Source organism: Phalacrocorax carbo, chromosome 2, assembly GCF_963921805.1.
Source record: "Phalacrocorax carbo chromosome 2, bPhaCar2.1, whole genome shotgun sequence".
NCBI lineage: Eukaryota > Metazoa > Chordata > Aves > Suliformes > Phalacrocoracidae > Phalacrocorax > Phalacrocorax carbo.
Window position 1 is genome coordinate 67,945,629 of NC_087514.1, and position 18,703 is coordinate 67,964,331.

The 18,703-nt window shown below is 44.4% G+C and overlaps 1 protein-coding gene across 1 annotated transcript in view; it reads right to left on the reverse strand.

Annotated features, from left to right (window-relative positions):
• The window catches only part of TMEFF1 (transmembrane protein with EGF like and two follistatin like domains 1), a 125,669-nt gene extending 107,489 nt beyond the window's left edge, over positions 1-18,180 (reverse strand). The window contains exon 1 of the mRNA XM_064443198.1: positions 17,620-18,180. Coding sequence (XP_064299268.1) covers positions 17,620-17,878 — 259 coding nt within the window. The 5' untranslated portion in view covers positions 17,879-18,180. The remainder of the gene's footprint in view (positions 1-17,619) is intronic.
• Positions 18,181-18,703: the final 523 nt, after the last annotated feature.

Here is an 18,703-nt window from a genome sequence, read left to right on the forward strand (position 1 = left end):
GGGTGCATTGAAGGCTGAGGTAGGGCAAGCAGGAGCAGGAGGGCGAAACCCTGGATAAGGTCAATACCTTGGCTCATAAAACCAGACTTTAAATCAGGATTTCTGTCACATTTAAAAAACAAAACCAAAACCAACTCCCTCCCCAAAACCAAACCCTATAACTTTCCCTTCCTGCTCTGCAAAAGTGTTTTCCAGTGTTATCTAATGGTATTATTCAGCTGATTTTTCTATGAGATAAATAGCATAAATACTTGTTACACTTGTATTCTTTTCCTTTCCATAACAAGAAATAGACAGGCTTACTGAGCCAGGAAGAAAAAGCTGTACACAGTTTCTGCAGGTTTGGTTGTGAGAGTATCTCAGGAACGTCCCCATGAAAATGAGGGTATTATTTGACTTATTTGAGAGAGTGAATCTGATAGTCCGAAATGTTGGCATTTTCTAACCTCTGAACAGCTTCTCGAGCAACTGATTCTATGACGCTATGATTCAAATGCGGAGTTCTTTGATTTAATGCAACTTGCTAACTCCAAAGTTGCCATAATACACAGAGCTGGGAATTGTCTTTTTAGTTAACAGTCTGTTACATTTTCCATCATAAGATCATGTTTTAAGTTTTTTATAGCATGCAGGCTCATCGTTTTCATAGAAAATTTCCAGCTGTGCAATTTTTAAGAATGAACTTGGGGCATGTACGTTGTTCTGTCTTTTTTTTTTAAGTCATAAAATTGCAACTTGCACCATTAAGGTGTTTGAGCTTCTCCACGTTTGCACACAGGAGCTGAGATACAAGGTGCAGTGAAGGAGGCATGATTTCCAAGGCTCAGACCATTGTACTCTCCTATGTGAAAATACATCCAATCCACCTGAAATATTAAGCCACTAGAAGAGGTTTACCTGTTACATGCCACTAGCAAAATTGGTCACAGGCTCCCCCTTCCATGTGCTCCTTCTTTGCGGTGTCCCAGGTGAGCTATCGCCAAAAATCAGCGCTGGCAAGCTTGTATGTTTGTCCTATTTGTAAGGTCTCAGTGGTCTCCTTGCCCGAGAGCAGAAAACGGTCCAAGTACAAAGCGGAGAACTGACTATGAAGCAAAGAGAGCTGGCAGGTACAGCACAGGTGGAAAGAAGACCATGAGGGAAGCCAGAGGAGAGGGGCCACAGAGTGGAAGAGGCAAGGATGGTGAAAAAAACAACCACTGGAAAATATGGGATCTCAGGCCTGGACAGAGAGACAGAGAGGGTTGCTAGGTCTTTGCTTTCCAGTAAGTATATAGAAAAACTCTGTTTTTCAGGTGGCTGGCTGAAAGAGAACTACTTTCAGTGGTATCCATTATGCCATCAATTCAAGTGAGAGGTCTCTGCCAGGATATAAAGATTTTAACCTTCCTTGCAGCCACTTAAAAATCAGTCCATCCTATGAAATGTCTGTATTTTCCCTACCTGTTAGGGGGCAGGGTGGTTCTTTTTTCTTTTTCCAAAGGAACTTATGTTAAGCAAAGCCATAATAAAAGAGCAAATCAAGTACTCAGAAACCAGAAGATTTCCAAATTAATGTTATTTCAGCAAATGTAATTTTTATGTCCTTGTGCAATGCTAGACAAGTTGCTCAAATCAGATTTTCCAGACATATTCACTAATTGGGCATTTCTCATTGTCTGGATTCTTTTTTTCTTAAAGCAATTCAAGCGGGATGCAATAACTCCCAGCAGTAGAAGCTGTTCATTGAATATATCAAGTTCAATTTAAAAAATCTAAGTACCCTAATCCACTCTTTTCCTAACATCCAAGTTTTCACTCAAACTTGAAGTCTAATTAACACAAAAACGTGTAAAGCAGTTTTCAGGCTACTCTGGTCCATGTGTACGTTTTAGAGATGTTTGAAACCACATCCAAAAAAGTTACTGGTTTTCTTCCTGAGGTGGGAAATTTCTGAAGACAGAAGTTGCAAGAGCACGATTACTGTAAGAATATTTACAATAACGTCCCTAATGTCTATTCTCTTTATTGTTTTTTTTTAATATAAGTTGCATATTAAGTTTTTAAATGAAGTTTTCAATTCCATTGGCAAGACGTGGTTAAGCAAATAGTATATGGTGGAGTCAATCAGAAAGAAATGGGCAATTCTGAGGAATAGGCTTGAGTGCAGAAATAGTGACCAAGGAGGCTCGACGCCATGGGAGATCTCTTCCAGCCATGTGGATGACAGACTGTCGGCGTGACAGTCAGCATGTATGACAAGCTCTTTTGTGGGAATATTACCTTTCTATCTAAAAGCACAGGAAGAAATACCGAACTAAGTTACAGAACTTAACTACATATAGGAAATGAAACATCGACTTACTTAAAAAGGCGAGTTATCCAACCAAAAGAATTTAAAGGCTGTCGCAGTATTTGTGGTCTGAAAGGTTTTAGTGCCAGCGGTGAGTGTTCTAAAACTACAGACCTTTTCAAGAAGGGAACAACAGGGGTGTACTTCAAAATGTAATTAGAGGTAATCATACCTCCGGGTCCCCACAGACCCTGCCAGTCTACATCAAAATCAAGAGTTTATAAAAATATCTTAAGTAGTTACTGACTTCAAAAGAAAGACAAAGTACCTTTTTATTTTCAGAATATTATATAGAAGCTAATTCCAACAAAAGAATATTTTCCATGTAAGAGATCAAAATGTAATAGTTAAATCTGGTAGTTTCCAAATTAATACAAAAACCTCAGTTTCCTCTTGCAGTTCAGTCTCATTAAAATCCTTTAACAGATCTATAAATTAAAAAATCATTGTGGTGCGTTTTTATGATACACATACTTTTATAAAAATAGCATTAGATTCCTATTTTGTATACAGAGAAAGGAAATAAATTAACTCTTGGGTAATATCCTTGAAACTTAAGCAGCATGAATAGTGCTGGAGCATAATTAGGTTTGCATAAACTCTCTTCTCCACACACCCATACACTATGCTATTTATGGCTAGTTTTGAAAGCCATAATTAAACAGTCAGAAAACCCCTGGAAAAGTAACAAAATAACCAGCCACATAAAAGTCACAGGGAGAAAACAAACAAACAAGCCCCCAGTTGATCGTTCAGGTTTCTTAATGAATTCTGGTAATTCCAGTAAGTTACAGAAACCAGGAAGGACTGAAGCCACCAGCTCCATTCCTTTCAAACTTCAACAACTATATTATGCTTCTAAAAAACAAATCACCGGCGAGGAGTTGCTCAGCTTACTGAAATATGTTTTTCTCCCATACACATTCTTGTCAGCTAAATCTATAGCTAGTAATTTCTCTCTGCCTGCTCATTTATCCTTACTGAGACACAAGGAGAAATACAATTCCCAAAGCTCCTGCTAACCCCCTTTGCCAGCCTTGAAAGGATTTTCAGGGGCTGGGAGTTTATAGTCAGGCTACAGCGCGGCATCCCTACAGCAAGGCATGCTCTCTCTCCTGCCTCATCGTCTCTTATAGCAATGGCTTCGCAGGGCTGGTAGAGCTGCCAGGTTTGCAGAGAACTGATGACCTCCAGCTTGCTTGGAGCCGATGGCATCTCTGCAGCCCACCACACCAGCAAGCCGGACAAAGCCGCCAAACCTGCGATGCTCAGCATTTCAGACTAAGAAACAAGTAAAGGATGGACAGGCGGCCACCTCTCCTTCAATACATTCATCCTTCTCCCCCTGTTCCTGTCGCGCCACTCATGCAGTACGAAGCAGGTGGAAATTATTCACAGTTCCCTACTGGGGATCCCCTCGGCAAATGTAACGGCGGATTAGCCAGTTCATGGGTTGTCTTCCCTGCGGTTCCCGGGGCCGAGGAGCACTGCTATCAGACACTGCCAAAATACGCCTGGTGTCAGCTTACAGCTCTTGTGGGAGACTTCCTAATTGCCATAAATTAGTCGCTATTACCGGGTGTAGAGTGGAGAATCAAGGAACTTTGACTTGCTGCCTCTCATTTTGCCCTTGCCTAGACACTGCAAAGGACATCTAGACTTTGCCAGGTGTCCTCCAACAGCTGGCCAAGTGAGCAAGGAGTGGAGCCCCTTCCTCCCCCCGGGTACAGCCAGTCAGGCCAGGGGGACAGGGTGAGGAAGGGCACAAGGCCAGGATCGCAGGCGCGTTATCACCCCTGCTCTGAATCATCTTGCTGCTGTGACGCTGATAGACCTTGCATCGCTGCCAATCTGAATTTAATCTGCATTTTCTGTTTGAATGCAGGGCCACAGGCACCCTCAGGCCACAGCCTTGGTCAGCCACCTTTAACAGTGCTGTGCACATCCAAAATGGCAGAAAAAATACAGCTAGCAAATATCTTCATATATAGCAGGAAGAAAAAAAAAACAACCTACATGTATATGTAAATATTTACACGACTAAATTCTGCCCTTTGTCTCACACCCATACGACTGAAATGAAACAGAAGGCCAATTTCAGCCCCAAGATACACAAACACTGACTGAGGTACAGTTCCTCTTTACACCCAGGCTGAAATTGATTAGCACTGGAGCTGTGTAAATATAATCCAGCACAACATCAGAAACTACTTTTACATGCTCTGCAAAATTTTAAGGCAAATATGTCTTTGTGGTTCAGAGAAATGTAGGCAGTCAAGCCCATCACTTTGGTATGGGCTTGGCTGCAGCTCCTGCAAGTCTATGGAAAATCATTGTTTCTACACCCTTAATCTGTAGAGCTGTATGAGACTAATATTTGCAGGTTTTTACTGCTTACTCTGTACATAGAGAAATCTGTTTTTTCACAGGGAACGTGATCAAGGAGCTCTTGTTGATTTTAAGCAATGGTTAGACCTTCTGGAAAAACTCCTTAGGTAGCGGGCTTCACTCTACGTAGTCAGACTGTCACCTCCTTTCCCCTGTGTTTGTAGAAATCTTTCTCCAGGAATCATTACAAAAAAAACAGAAAAACAAAAAACACCCAAAACCAAACAAAAAAAACCAAACCCAAGCACGAAATACTGAGTAAGTGCGAGACAATTTGGGAATTACATTTGCCTGACGTACAGGGACACTGCAGATTTTGGGTGTATGCCTCACTAGCTGTCCACCAACCTACCAATCCCAGCCCTATCTCCTTGGTCTTTTTCAGAAATAAAAGCGGTTACTCACAGAAGACACACAAGAGCGGTGTCAGGCAGTTTTCCACAGTAGAAAAGAGATATTTTCCAACCTACTTCCCTCTGCTACCTGCAGTCACAGAGGTAACTTTGATGCCTCAGGCTTGAGAGGGGACCCACGGCTACATTCTCCACCTGTGTCGAGGCCCCACACCAGCACGTCCCAAGCCTGCTGCTGCCCTTCCTCCCTACAGAAGCAGCCTGTACATAGTGTCATTTCCCAAAAAGCCTAACCTGCACCTTAGAATAAAAAAGAAATCCTTAAAAAGTCGAAATTGAGCACAGGAGCCACCTCTTCTTAGTCTTTGGTAGAAGGAGACTCCATGGCTTCCCATGAAAAATCAGAGAAAAGTCATGAAGAGCTTTTGATGGCGAAGTTATTCTGATCTCTTGTAGCCTGAGTAACTGAAAGGGGCTAGGGACTCATTTTCAAAATCTTTATAGAAAGACATAATTATGGCACAAAGCTATATTGGTATCTTATAATCTTTCATTAGGTAATTCTGAATGCACTGTACTGTGACTTTAAATAGCACAGAAATATCTATTACTGTAATATAGAATACTAATAAATAATTCCTATGACAGAAGAGCCTATGCATTTGGGAAACAAATGTGAAAGCAGTGAAAAACTTCACTTTCCTAAATTAACTCTGATTTCCAGATTTTTATACTGAACTTTTTAATCATTATGTTTGAATAACATTAGGGTTTTGGCATCTAATACACTGGTTTAGATTAGGTTTATCAAGTGTCTAATAAAGCAGTCTGTTCATCTCTTTTGTCTTCTGGATGAGGACTCTTTTATTACAGTGTAGTATCTTTTTGTTTTAATGCTGCTCTGCAGTGGATTGCCAGCTCATTAATTTTTCTGCTATAACACCCAAATCCCTTTGCTGATCAGCCTGCTGGATGATTGATTCCCTGCTCCCAGACTAATTTTTTACATTGGACTGCATTTACCATCTGGTAGATAAATCACCCAAAACATTCAAATTCGGAGTCTGGTTCCAGTGATCCTCTTTGTTTGCTCAGCCAGCAGCAGGAATATCACTTGCAAATGTGGAGGTTGTGTTCTCTCACCTGGATAACTCTTCTTACAGCCAGAGATTTTAACAAAGAGCATCGAGATAATGATAAACCTCACTTTAAAAAAAAAAAATCAGCAGATGTTCTTTGTGTTTTCCAGCAAAAATTTTTGTTTCATCCCTACCATAGCCACTAGGTTCTGACATGAAAAAGAATATTTCTTACAGCTCAGAACCAGTTTTGCACATTTCAAACACATATAACTATTTTTGCAAAGACATTCTTCTAGGTGTAAATATCCATGCAAGCAAAGAAAAGACATCCTTTGCAGTTAGAGAAGAAATACAAGGAAATAAATTGCCTTCCCAGCCCATGTTTTATATGAGAAAGAATTTCTATAACCTTAACAGGAGCCTGCCTATTTTATTTTCACTTTTATAACCTTGAAATGATACTTTCATAAAATTATACTTCCAATCAAGACAGAGAAAAGGAATTCTGCCTCACAGAATTGACTAGGTAAACTTCTGCAAGAGGTTAAGGATGAAGGAAAAGGGGTTGGAGGGACACGGTGCTTTAGGTAAGTAACATTTCATCTGCCCACCACTGCACATATCAGGTGGGGGTCCCTTTCTTCAGCCTTTCTAAGGATTTTCTGCTGCTCTCCTCTGCCCCAGAGAACCCACTCGGCACAACACACTGACCTCTGCCTCTCCCAGAGGGATCAGATAAAGGCAGCACACAATCAGAGTCAATAGTAATTAGCAAAACGTAAACATTTAATTAGATCAATGCTTCCCTGAGTTTTACAGCAACAAACTGCTACCTAGCCACAATTTTTTATCAAATTTTCCATGGAAATACCTGTTGAAAAACACTGTTAGGCTGTCTCCGTCAACCAGCTAAAGACTTTATATCTTGGTCTTCTGTTTTATGGACACCCTTAAGGATTGAAACTTACATTTTCAAAAGCACTCACTCATTTTGAATGCATAGGCTATTCTGGGCATTTTCTGCACATGCACTGGCACCTTTACCTAGCCCATATCTCAAGCTTTTATGCTGCTTTTCTTAAGATTCTTGTTTGCTTTAAAATTCTAGAGGAAATTTAGCAACTTCTGCAAATTATACTTACCTAATCACTCATTCTTTGTAGTCATATGTGAAACTGCATGTGAAACAGTCTCTGATTAGGAAAGCAAGCAAAACTCTTGTAAGGTAGGTACAATAAACTCCTCTCTACGCCTCAGGTTTAAACAGTGGAGCACTTTCTCACCCACTGCTGATATACGTGTTTATAGAAGGTTTTCTACAGTCATACTCAAGTAGATGTGACAGCATGATTTCACTGGGGGCTGTGTGTTTCTTCTTCCACCATCATATGCAGTGCTCACATGAGTTAGTAACTGAGACCGGTTAAGTGCTTCTTAAAGCAGGATGGTCAGCAGTAGGTGAACACTGAAACGTGTCGAACTCCTGAAGCTGGGTGGAAATGTGCCAATCTGGGAAATATCCAGGGCTGGATCTGGCGTGATGCAATTGGAGCTCCTGAAGTTGAGCATTTCGTGTTCATCTCCAACAGACTATGGTGATCAAGGGCAGATTAACCAGAGTTTGCACAGATCCAGCTCTCTAGGTTGCCTGGCCACCCCTATTCACCCCATCTGCTTCCACATCGATCCCATGAGATTGGTGTGAAGCAGAGGAGACGCCCCAGCATCTTTCCTTGAGGAACCTGGCTGTTGCCTGCCAGCAAGCCAGGCAGCTGGAATGAGGCTGCCTACAGAGGCTTTGTGTCCAGGCAGAGCCAGATTTGAGGAGGTTTTGGCCTCCAGACCAGACCTGAGAACCATTTCATGTCCTGAACACCCTTTTGTCTGTTTGTCAGGAACATCGTTCCTGTCCTCTTCTTCAGCTGCACCCCACGGGATGCTCTATGCATCTTACAAAAGCACACAGAGTTTTGCACCTATTTAATACATACAGGAGCTTAGCAAGGTCTCAGCCTGGTAGAAACAGGCTAGGAGAGAGATGGCAGCTACCAAGAGAAGCCAGGTCCCTTCAGAAAAATTACTGACAGTCCTGTCTTGTTCCTGATTTTCTTCTCTTTCATTTTCACGTTTTCCTGCTGTTCTTAATTAACACTATATCTGAAGCATGGATGAGGATCCTGCCAGCTTGAGCACTGTTATATAATGTGGGTGTTTCAAGACTGTAGTTGCAACTAAATTTATTTTTATAATACCAAGTCAAAAAAGAGGTATTACAAGGATTTAATTTTATTCTGAATCAGATCCTTTAAACACTGTTGTTGTAACACATAAACTATTATCAGAAAAGCCCTGTCTTTTCAGTCTTTAGATATCATCTACTATAATGAGAATTTAAATTATCCTAAAATAAATCCTGATTTGCTAGTCCAACACCACCTCCTCACAAACCATGCTATGACCAACGAGGCAGTTTTAGAGCAACTTAAAAAAAATTGTACATGTGATATCAGTGTAACATCAAATTGCTCTCTGGAACAGAGACATTCACACCAGCAATATATATATGCAAATACATCCAGAGCCCGGTCAGTCTCCCAGCCCACACCCAGACAGGTCTGGAGATGTAACTGGGTAACAAGAACAGACGTCTTCTAGGTACTCTTCTAGCAAAGAGCTCCACTGGCATCTTGCTCCCCACTCCAAAGAAGGCAAAGGTTCCCTGGTAAGAATCTTTAAGGTTAAAAAATTACCTGAAGTTTTTTTCTTTTTTAAAACAAACAAGCAAGCAAATAAATTGAAAAGCGTATGACCCATAAATCCCAAATATTTAAACAACTAATGGCACCACTAGGTATCTATCTAATAATACAAAATCAAATAATTCTGCTCTCCGATCCCCTTGAAGCCATCTGTGGACTAAATTAGAACTAAACATACACTGTAGCTGTTCATCAAGACAAAGGAACAGATTTAAGGTTCTCAGGGAAACTTTCATTTCATCAGATCACAATTTTGATTGCTGAACTTACTCCTAACTAGATTTTGTCTGTATCTTCTTATCCTTTTCTGGAAGGAAAATATCACATAAAGGAGACACGTTTTGCCAAGAAATGCTTTCATAAAATAAAATTTGTTACGGATTGATTTAGTCAAACAAGCCCTTCTCTACACAATTAGGAGCTCAACAAAATACAACTCCACTCTCTCACGCTCTTTCTTTTTTTCTTCCTTTATTTCTCTGTATTTCTAAATTGTTATAATTTCAAGATGATCTAAGAATAAACTACAGCAATTAGAGAGAACGATTGAGTTTACAGCACATTATTTAATTATAATTTTCTTATTATCTAAAGCTATTCTTGGGATAGAATTATTTTTTTAAAGAATAATTTTATAAAGAACTTCCTTGGTCTTCAGCTCTATTAAATATTACAGTCTGCTTTAAAAAAAGACAGGCTTTAACCCCAGAAATGTCAACACATTCTCTATGTCCACTTCCGTTCCACAGCATCTGTAGGGACTTCTCAAGGAGGATAACCAGAAGTCTAAAGTCAGAAGAACAGATCCTTTTTCAACATCTTTGGTGCTCAGCATTTGTTCTTCCCCAAATGTTACGGCTACTGTTATTCTGGGAACTGCTGCCGCTACCTGCTTTGTGGACACTTGCCAAAGTCTGACCACAGGCTGGAAAGGTCACAAGCACTTTCAGTTGACAGATCAATGGTGGAACGTGATAATCTCTTTATAGGAAAAGGGTAAATCGAGCCTCCTGTCGCTATCTGTGCGATTCTCTGCTTTTGTACTTCACTGCTCAAAGACCTTGACCACAGCTTCTTTTTTTAAGTCCAAGTAAATATTAACTCTCCCCTTTATCCAGTCTTCTGTCAACTCTAGAAGAACTTATCCATACATCAATAGTGAGAAAAGGGCCAGACTGCTCTTAATAACGCCACTTCTAGTTCTCTCTTTAACAGGAATTATCAGAGGTCTCGCTACAGAAAGAATATTTTCTTGGCAATATTTTCCACAACAGACATAACTCCTCTTTTCCCCTTTTGAGAAAATGATATAAGAAATTGGATTCAATCCAGTGCCTTCAGTCAAGCCTCAATTGCTCCATCACGCTACCAGTTCCCACTAGTGACAATGATGGAGTGACACCTGTTATGAGATGATTTGCTGCTATTCTGACACTTTCGATTCTACTTTAATTACCTTTCAGCTCTTTAATCAGCATAAGAATCTGTACTGAAAGGACATTTCATGTCTAGGTAATTACACTAAAGGGAAACAAATACGTGCATGTTACTGTTTAAGTTTTAATTTCTCTTTTTAATCATTGTTTTTACTTTTTACTTACAGTTGATTTATATTCATGCCTTACAATAGTTTCTCAAAGCAATATGTAACCTGACTGAGTCTAGATCATTTACTTCAGAAGTTCGATCGGCACAAACACATATCACAGTTTATTTGTCCTGACTGTTAGAATTAATTTACAGGAACATAAGCCATAGTATCTTAGATAAAATAACCAATTATTCTAGTCCCGTACACTTGATTTCAGATCAAGTTTATCTATGCAAACATAAAAAAGATGTGTATCCTTTAAAACAGTTAGGCTATTTACCTGAACCTGTGCGTCTCTTCTATCCCCTGCCTTTACGTTCTTGCCAGTGTGGCTTCACACCTTTAACAAAAATTGTTTTGGCCTTGTGTACCTTAGAATGATATACCAAAAAAACCTCCTCACCCACTTAATCTTCACAAAAAACTAAAGAGTATGTCTGTTCCAGCAGATAAGCATGGATAAAAGCCAGTCTTGAGGCCACATCTCATTCTGGGTGAGTCCCCACGGAGCCCAGGCACAAACCAAGGCTGAGCTGCAGAGGCTGGGAGTGCCTGAGGTTTATATCTTCCCAAATCTGTGTTCATATCTGCCACATGGATAGAGTACAGGCCGGGCCAAGGGAGCTGCAGGGACAGTCTGGAGCCATGCTTCAGACAACACACAAGCCTAGAGTGAGAAAGAGTGTACATAAAACTCATTTTGGTCAACCCACTCGTAAAGTCAAGTCTTCACCTCACAGTGTAGATGTACCAGATGTGCGTAGCTTTAGACTCCTTCGTATCCTAAGGAAAAAGGTGACATTTTCAGCTACAATAGCTTGCACATAATAGGTAACATGCCTTAAAGTAGTGACAGTTCATCCTGGTCTGAGCCCTAAAACTGTAATTTGTCGATAACTACAGACAGCATTTTTGAAAGCGTGCCTCATCCTCAGTGCTGACATATCTTAGATACTTCTGAGAAAAAGATTCTTGCAAAGGTGACTGAACAATCATATTCCTAGGAAACGGCTTCCTTAGGCATTTAGAGCTTGTGCCCCAAATGTTGTTCTTCTAACCCTACAGTAGACTTGTTCATTTAGGTTTTTAGCACTTTTAAAAATCTCAGCATCTCATTCTGCCACTGTCAAACCCTTTTGGAAGAAAAAAGAGCTAGCAAAGGCAAGGACAATGTTTGAGCAAAGATGGTTTTCTGCCAAAGGAAAGTATTCCAAGTACTCCTCTGTTTTGGTTTGGCCCCCAGGACCTCAGATTTTGCCACTCCCCACCACCCCCACGAGCTGTCAAGCACTGAACAAGACAGCACCACTGGTAGCCCACATACAAAATGCAGAAGGTATGTTCTTAATTTCCAGTCCTTGATTACAGCAGGTACAAATATGTTACATGGACCACATCAAAGTGCTACTCAGACAAGATTTGAGCAGATTTCTTTTTCTTGAAATATGCTTGCTATGTCTCTTCTGCTAGCACTGGTATCCAGTGATCGTAAGCTTGGGGATCCCTCCTACAGGGTCTGAAGAACAGATTTAATGGAATCTAATAAAGTAATGGAAACAAAGAGTCCCTCCTAATCGAACGGCCTCCATTGTACATGAAGGTTATGGGGGAACAATGACCTCAGCAGGAGATGCCAAGGAAAAAGACTTGCAAATTCTGAAGGAGACCACATTCATTGATGGTGGAAAGTAGATAGAAGCAAGGATGAGACAAAAAGAGGCATTATTTCTCTATGGTACCACATGCATCTCTAGTAACAGTGACAGCAGCCATACTTTAAATGCACTGCTCCCTCTTTGGGTGTGTGCAGTCATCAATAATTAACATATTTTTTTCTCTTCTGTTGTTGTACTACACACTTACAATCATGCTCCTGGACGTTCCTGCCTTACCTACATATAAACTGGATCTCCTGTTGCTCGTCTCACTCATTTTCTGTACCCTTCCCAACTCTTCTTCCTCTAAAACTCTGTTCACACACTGGAAAAAGGCATGCTTGGAAACTAAAACCATATATGTGGTCAATTCTTGCCACGCTTGTCCATCTCCTCTGAGTTGCTCCTGCTGTCAGCCGCGATCTTCTCTCGTATGGATTCCTTACTCCCTCCCACTCGTGTACCTGTCAACACCTTCCATTCCCATCCGTTTTCAGGTTCTGCCCTTGTCCAGCCTTCAGATGCTTTCAACCCCACTGATGATGTCTACCCCTCCCTTCTCATCCTACCACGTTTTAAAATATCAAAAGACATGAGTTTTGCTTGTGTTTGTTGCACTCCTGTTGGCTTACCATGTTCTCTGCTTCACTTCTCTCTTTTTTCTAATGTTTCCACATTCTCTGTTTGTCTAATTTACTCCATGAGTTACTTCAGGGCAGAAACCATTTCTCTAAAGCATACTGAAAGTTAACATAATGTATATATGGTGAAGGATGGTACCACTATCACTTTCTCTGCTGTTCTAAAAATTTACAAGCTATTTGACAGCTTGTGCTTCCATGTTCGATAAACAGCCCATCACATACTCAGCCATCACCCTGTCACAGGATGGATACTTCCCTTTGTCCTTCCATCCCCTTCCCTCTCCCTAATCGGCAATTTCCACCTACTTTTATCTACAAACAATTTCAGACATGTTATGACTGTGTAAAAGAAAAGCATTTATACCCCTCAGAAGAGGAATTCCGTGACAGAGAAGGTGTCCTTAAATTTTCCTTGACCTCATTCAATCGTCAGTAAGCTATCTTGAAACAATTTTATCTTTACTCACTTCACTCAGAGAGAATTTAAGAAATTGGGGGCAGTATATGGCCTATGAGTCTCATAGGAGGTGTGTGGAATCATCCCAAACAAGTGTATTTTATCACATGAAGGAGCAGCAAGCTGAGAGGCTTACCAACACAAACGTATCTCTGTTAATCAGAATCCTGGGTGCACAAATCCAGACCAATGCGCTGAGCAATCTCTCATGTTAAGTTTGTGTACCCCTCACCGAAGTCCTCAGCGTTTGCTCAGTTTTGATCAAACTGCAACCCCTGTGGCTGCCACAGGTGTGACCGGAGCCTATCCCACACCGGAGACCCAACTGGACTGAAACTGAAACCGAAGATGCCCACACAGTGTGTGTCTTTCGAGAGTAACGGCGGATTAGGAACTCATGAAGTAACTACGCTTTGTACTTACCTTTACACTCAGCCGTTATTAAAGACACAACTATCTTATAGCCTGAGCCGAGAAGCAAGCATCACGCCACCCTGCTCACAGACAGTCACTGAGTATTAGAAATTTTACGGAAGATTACTACAGGTAGTGCTGGGAATAATACAATATCTCTACAACATCAACTCTAAGATTCTCTTTTCCAGAAACACTAACTTGTATTTTACTCCATTCTGGTAAAATGAGGCTATTTCAGTTTTCCTAGCTTAGCAAAGTATGGATTAACAGATAAAAAAACACATAAAAGTCCATATCATCAGTGAACTCCAGACAATGCCTTATTTGTCTGTTTCTTGCTCTAATCACTTGATTGTATAGGGTCATAGAATCACAGAATCATTTAGGTTGGAAAAGACCTTTAAGATCAAGTCCAACCATTAACCTAGCACTGCCAAGTCCACCACTAAACCATGCCCGAGCACCACATCTTTTAAATACCTCCAGGGATAGTGACTCAACCACTTCCCTGAGCAGCCTGTTCCGATGCTTGAGAACTCTTTTGATGAAGACGTGTTTGCTAATATCCAATCTAAACCTCCCCTGATGCAGCTTCAGACCATTTCCACTCATCCTATCACTAGTAACTTGGGAGAAGAGACCAACACCCTCCTCGCTACCTTTCAGGTAGTTGTAGAGAGCGATAAGGTCTCCCCTCAGCCTCTCTCCAGCTAAACGGCCCAGTTCCCTCAGGTGCTCTCACAGACTTGTGCTCCAGAACCTTCACCACCTTTGTTGCCCATTTCTGGACACGCTCCAGCAGCTCAATGTCCTTCTTGTACTGAGGGGCCCAAAACTGAACACAGTATTCAAGGTGCAGCCTCACCAGTGCCGAGTACAGGGGCGCAATCACTTCCCTGCTCCTGCTGGCCACGCTATTCCTGATACAAGTCAGGATGCCATTGGCCTTCTTGCCCACCCGGGCACACTGCTGGCTTATGTTCAGCCGGCTGCCAACCAACACCCCCAGGTTCCTCTCTGCCAGGCAGCTCTCCAGCCACTCTCCCCCAAGCCTGTAGTGTTGCATGGGGTTGTTTGACCCAAGTGCAGGACCTGACACTTGGCCATGTTGAACCCCATACAGTTGTCCTCGGCCCATAGATCTAGCCTGTCCAGATCCCTCTGTAGAGCCTCGAGCAGATCAACACTCCTACCCAACCTGGTGTCATCTGCAAACTTACTGAGGGTGCACTTCATCCCCTTGTCCAGACCATTGATAGATATTAAATAGAACTGGCCCCAATACTGAGCCCTAAGGAACACCACTTGTGACCAGCTGCCAGCAGGGTTTAACTCCAGTCACCACAACCCTTTGGGCCCAGCCATCCAGCCAGTGTTTTACCCATTGCAGCATATGCCCATCCAAGCCACAAGCAACCAATTTCTCCAGAATGCCATGGGAAATGGTGCCAAAGGCTTTATTAAAGTCTACGTAGACAACACCCACAGCCTTTCCCTTCTATTCTTCCCTTGGCCGGGGGGGATGCAATTATATCATAATTCAACAAAAAAACAAACTGCAATGCATGTGCTAAAAGGGCAGAATCAAGGCTGAAAAAGCTATCTTAATTTTCACGTTGTCTGCCTGTGTCCTCCACCTTATAATGTTCTTTTGCTACAGCAAAACCAGTATATTTTGCAGGAATAAAGGAGAGGAATTCAGCATTTCCTAAAAATTTAACAAAAAATAAAGGTAGCTACCTAATCTAGTGACAATAAAATGATACAAGCTCAGGAACCATCCCAAAAAGTGTAAGAAACTGTTCCAGGGCAGCAGGTCAACCAGATGCAGTTATTAAAATGACAAAATAACAGAGAAGAATTTTGCTTCTTCGAGTATGGAAAGTAATTTAGAGAGTCCAAATGTTTGAAGAAAAACTAATAATAGTGTTCTTAAGTTTAACTTTCGATACAAATAGCAATGTACATGGTAGCAGTCCCCTGAGACAGGTGCTAACACCAACGTCTGGCCCAGCGTGTAAGTATAGGAAACGCAACTTTCGCAGGGAGCAGCTTATCCGGTAAAAGTTAATGAAGCTATCAGAGGTAAGCGAGGGGAAAATCTGCCCCAGATATTAGGTGTTGATGTTAGTTCTTTCAAAATAAATGCTGAGAACTGAAACACTGCAGTTTTGCATGAAACGGTTACCACACCGCAGAATCTGACTATTGCACTTTTAAATTAAATTTTCCTTCTGTATTTTTGTAGTTACACTAAAACCAGCACCTGCCATACGTACATATATAGCACATATATTGGCTTCTGGCTATTTTTAGTAAAGCCAAATCATTCTGAGTGTCTTCGATATAGCATACGGTTTTCTAATTCCAGGTTGAAAAGCCCTCTTTCCATGATGGTTTCTAAATAATGGTGTATCTGTGAGTTCCACCATTATCTTAGAAACTTCCTCATATATTTCATCAGCCTTTCATATTTAATCTCACTGATTTATGCACATGCCGTGGTCTAATGACCCACATGTCTCTGATGGGTAAGCCACTAACGCCAGTGACACATTAACCTATTAACCTCTCTTTAAAAATAACCACGATATTAATACAGATAGAATGAAAAAGTCAGGCAGCAGTAAAACAGTAGCATTGTGGTATCACACACTAACACAGTAGATGTCTAAACCGGCTAAAACGAAGAGCAAACGAGCACATCAAGAGTGAATAGCAGATTTATTATATTGCAAAACCATTTTGCCACAGTTTGCCGGTCTGCGAATTTGATAGCCTGCTTCAGCGGCATTACCTGTATTATAAAACGTAACTGGGAGAAAGATTCCAACTACTCCATTCACTCATTTCTTGAAAGCTGTTACGCAGTTTGGGGACCCTATCCTGGAAGTATCGAGAGCTCTTTCCAACGTGGAAATTGCCTTCCAAACCCTGCTGAAGACAATGGGAGCGGGGGCCTCTGCGCACAGGGCAAGAAACGTTCATCACCTTGGAGAAGGCACTTTGCGGGGCTCTCGCTGGCCGATCCTCGCAGCGGAATAAACCTATCGTTTTAAAAAGCAGTAGGAGGCACACACAGCTTTTTTTTTTTTTTTTTTTTGAGAAAAAAATTAATTACCTTTTCTAAATATTCGGTTTAGAAGCAAAACGAGTCCTTCTGACAAACCGCAAACTTTATATTGTACCTATTTACTTTGTTCGACTTTAAAAACACCGTATCCCTCAAGATACGAGAAAACACACCGCTGTCATGCCAAACCGATTCATCGACATTGAAACTGCACTATGCCGGCGTACACTTATGCACAGGATGGGCAGACCTCATAAAGCGTTCTCCTGCCATGCAGCCAAAGCAGGCAAAACGCCTAAAAGGCTTCCTCCGCGCACATCGCGGAGCGTTTTGCAGCCCACACCACCTCACCCAGAGAGAATCCACCGGCACAAGGACGGAGGGGGACCCGGCTGCCCCGGCTCCGGGCTGCACACCCCGACAGAGAGAGGCGGGAGAAGCAGCCCGCCCGAGCGCCGCGGGGGCTGCCCTCCCGGCTCTGCCCCGCGGCCGGCGGCAGGACGGGCAGGGGGCGGCGGGCCGGGCTGCGGGCGGCAGCGGGGCTGGCGGCGCGCACCTGCCGGCACGGCGGCGGCAGCGGCGGCGGGGCGGGGGGCGGCAACAAAAGCCGGGAGACGGCGGCGAACTCCTTCCTTTCGGCGAGGGGCCGCTGGAGAGTGGCGTCCCCCCGCCCCACCGCCCCCGGAGAGGGGGGTCTCCCCGCCGGCCCGCCGCACCCGGGGCCGGGCAGGCGCCGCTCCTTTGTTTCCCGCCGCCCGCAGCGCCGCGCCGGGGCGGGGGGGGGGTGGGGGGTGGGGGGGGAGCCCCGCTGAGCCCCCCACGTGCACGCGTGGGCTGCCCGCACGGGTGGGCGCCGGCGGGGCATTACCTGAGCAGTTGATGCCTTTCCCCTTGCCGCCGCCCTGGCACTCGGAGCCGGGCACGGGGTGGGAGGCGCGGCCGGCGGGCAGCGCCGAGAGGGCGAGCGCCAGGAGGGCCGAGGTGTAGCACAGCGCCAGCGGGGGTCCCGCTCGCAGGAGCGGCCGGGCGGCGGCCGCGCTCTCTCCCAGCATGGCGAGGGGCGGCCGAGCAGCAGCGCCGGCGGCAGCGGGATGGCGGCGGCGGCGGCGGCGGCAGGCCCGCAGCATCAACCGGAGCCCGCGGCGCCGCCCGGGCGGGACCGTCCTTTCTCCGCCGCGCCGGAGCACACCTTCAGCATCCCCGCCGCGGCGGCCGCACAGACCCACCGCCGCCTCCGCCGCCGCCGCCGCCGCCCGGCCGCGGGCAGGGCTGGCCCCGGGGGAGCAGCGCGGCCCCCGCAGCCCGGCGGTGCGGCGGCCGCCTCCGCGCCCGGCCCCGGCCGCGCTCCTTTGTGCGAGGCGCCCGGCAGCGCCGCCGCTCCGCTGCAACAAAGGGAGCGCAGCCGAGGCGGCTGCTGCTGCTGCTGCCGCCGCCGCCGCCGCGGAGGGGGAGGAGGAGGAGGAGGAGGAGGAGGGAGAGAGGAGAGAAGGGGGAGGAAGCACACGTGATGGCAGCCCCCTCCCCCGGGACCGGAGGGGAGGTGAGGGGCTTCTCCTCGCCCGGCGGGCAGGGCGAGCGGCGGCGGCGGCAGCGCCGCCCCGCACGGCGGGGCCGCCCCCGCGGGGCGCGGGTGGGGGGTCCCTGCGTGGCGCGGCGTGGGGCCGGGCCGGTGGGTGCCGCGGGCAGGCGTGCGGGGATCGTGCTGCCGGGTGAATGAAAGCAGAGCGGGTCCCAAGGGGCGGCGGGGAAGGAGGGCCGCTGGCACGTCGTTTGTCATCCCGCGAGATGGTTTCTTATTCACTAATAAGCCGGCGTGAGCGGGGATGGGGGGAAAAAAAGCGAAGAGACCATCCTTGCTATTGATTATTTGTAAGGGCTGTGTTTAATTTTTACTGAGCGGAAGCCCAGCACGTACGGCGGGAGCATTTGTACCGATCCAAGTAAACAAATAT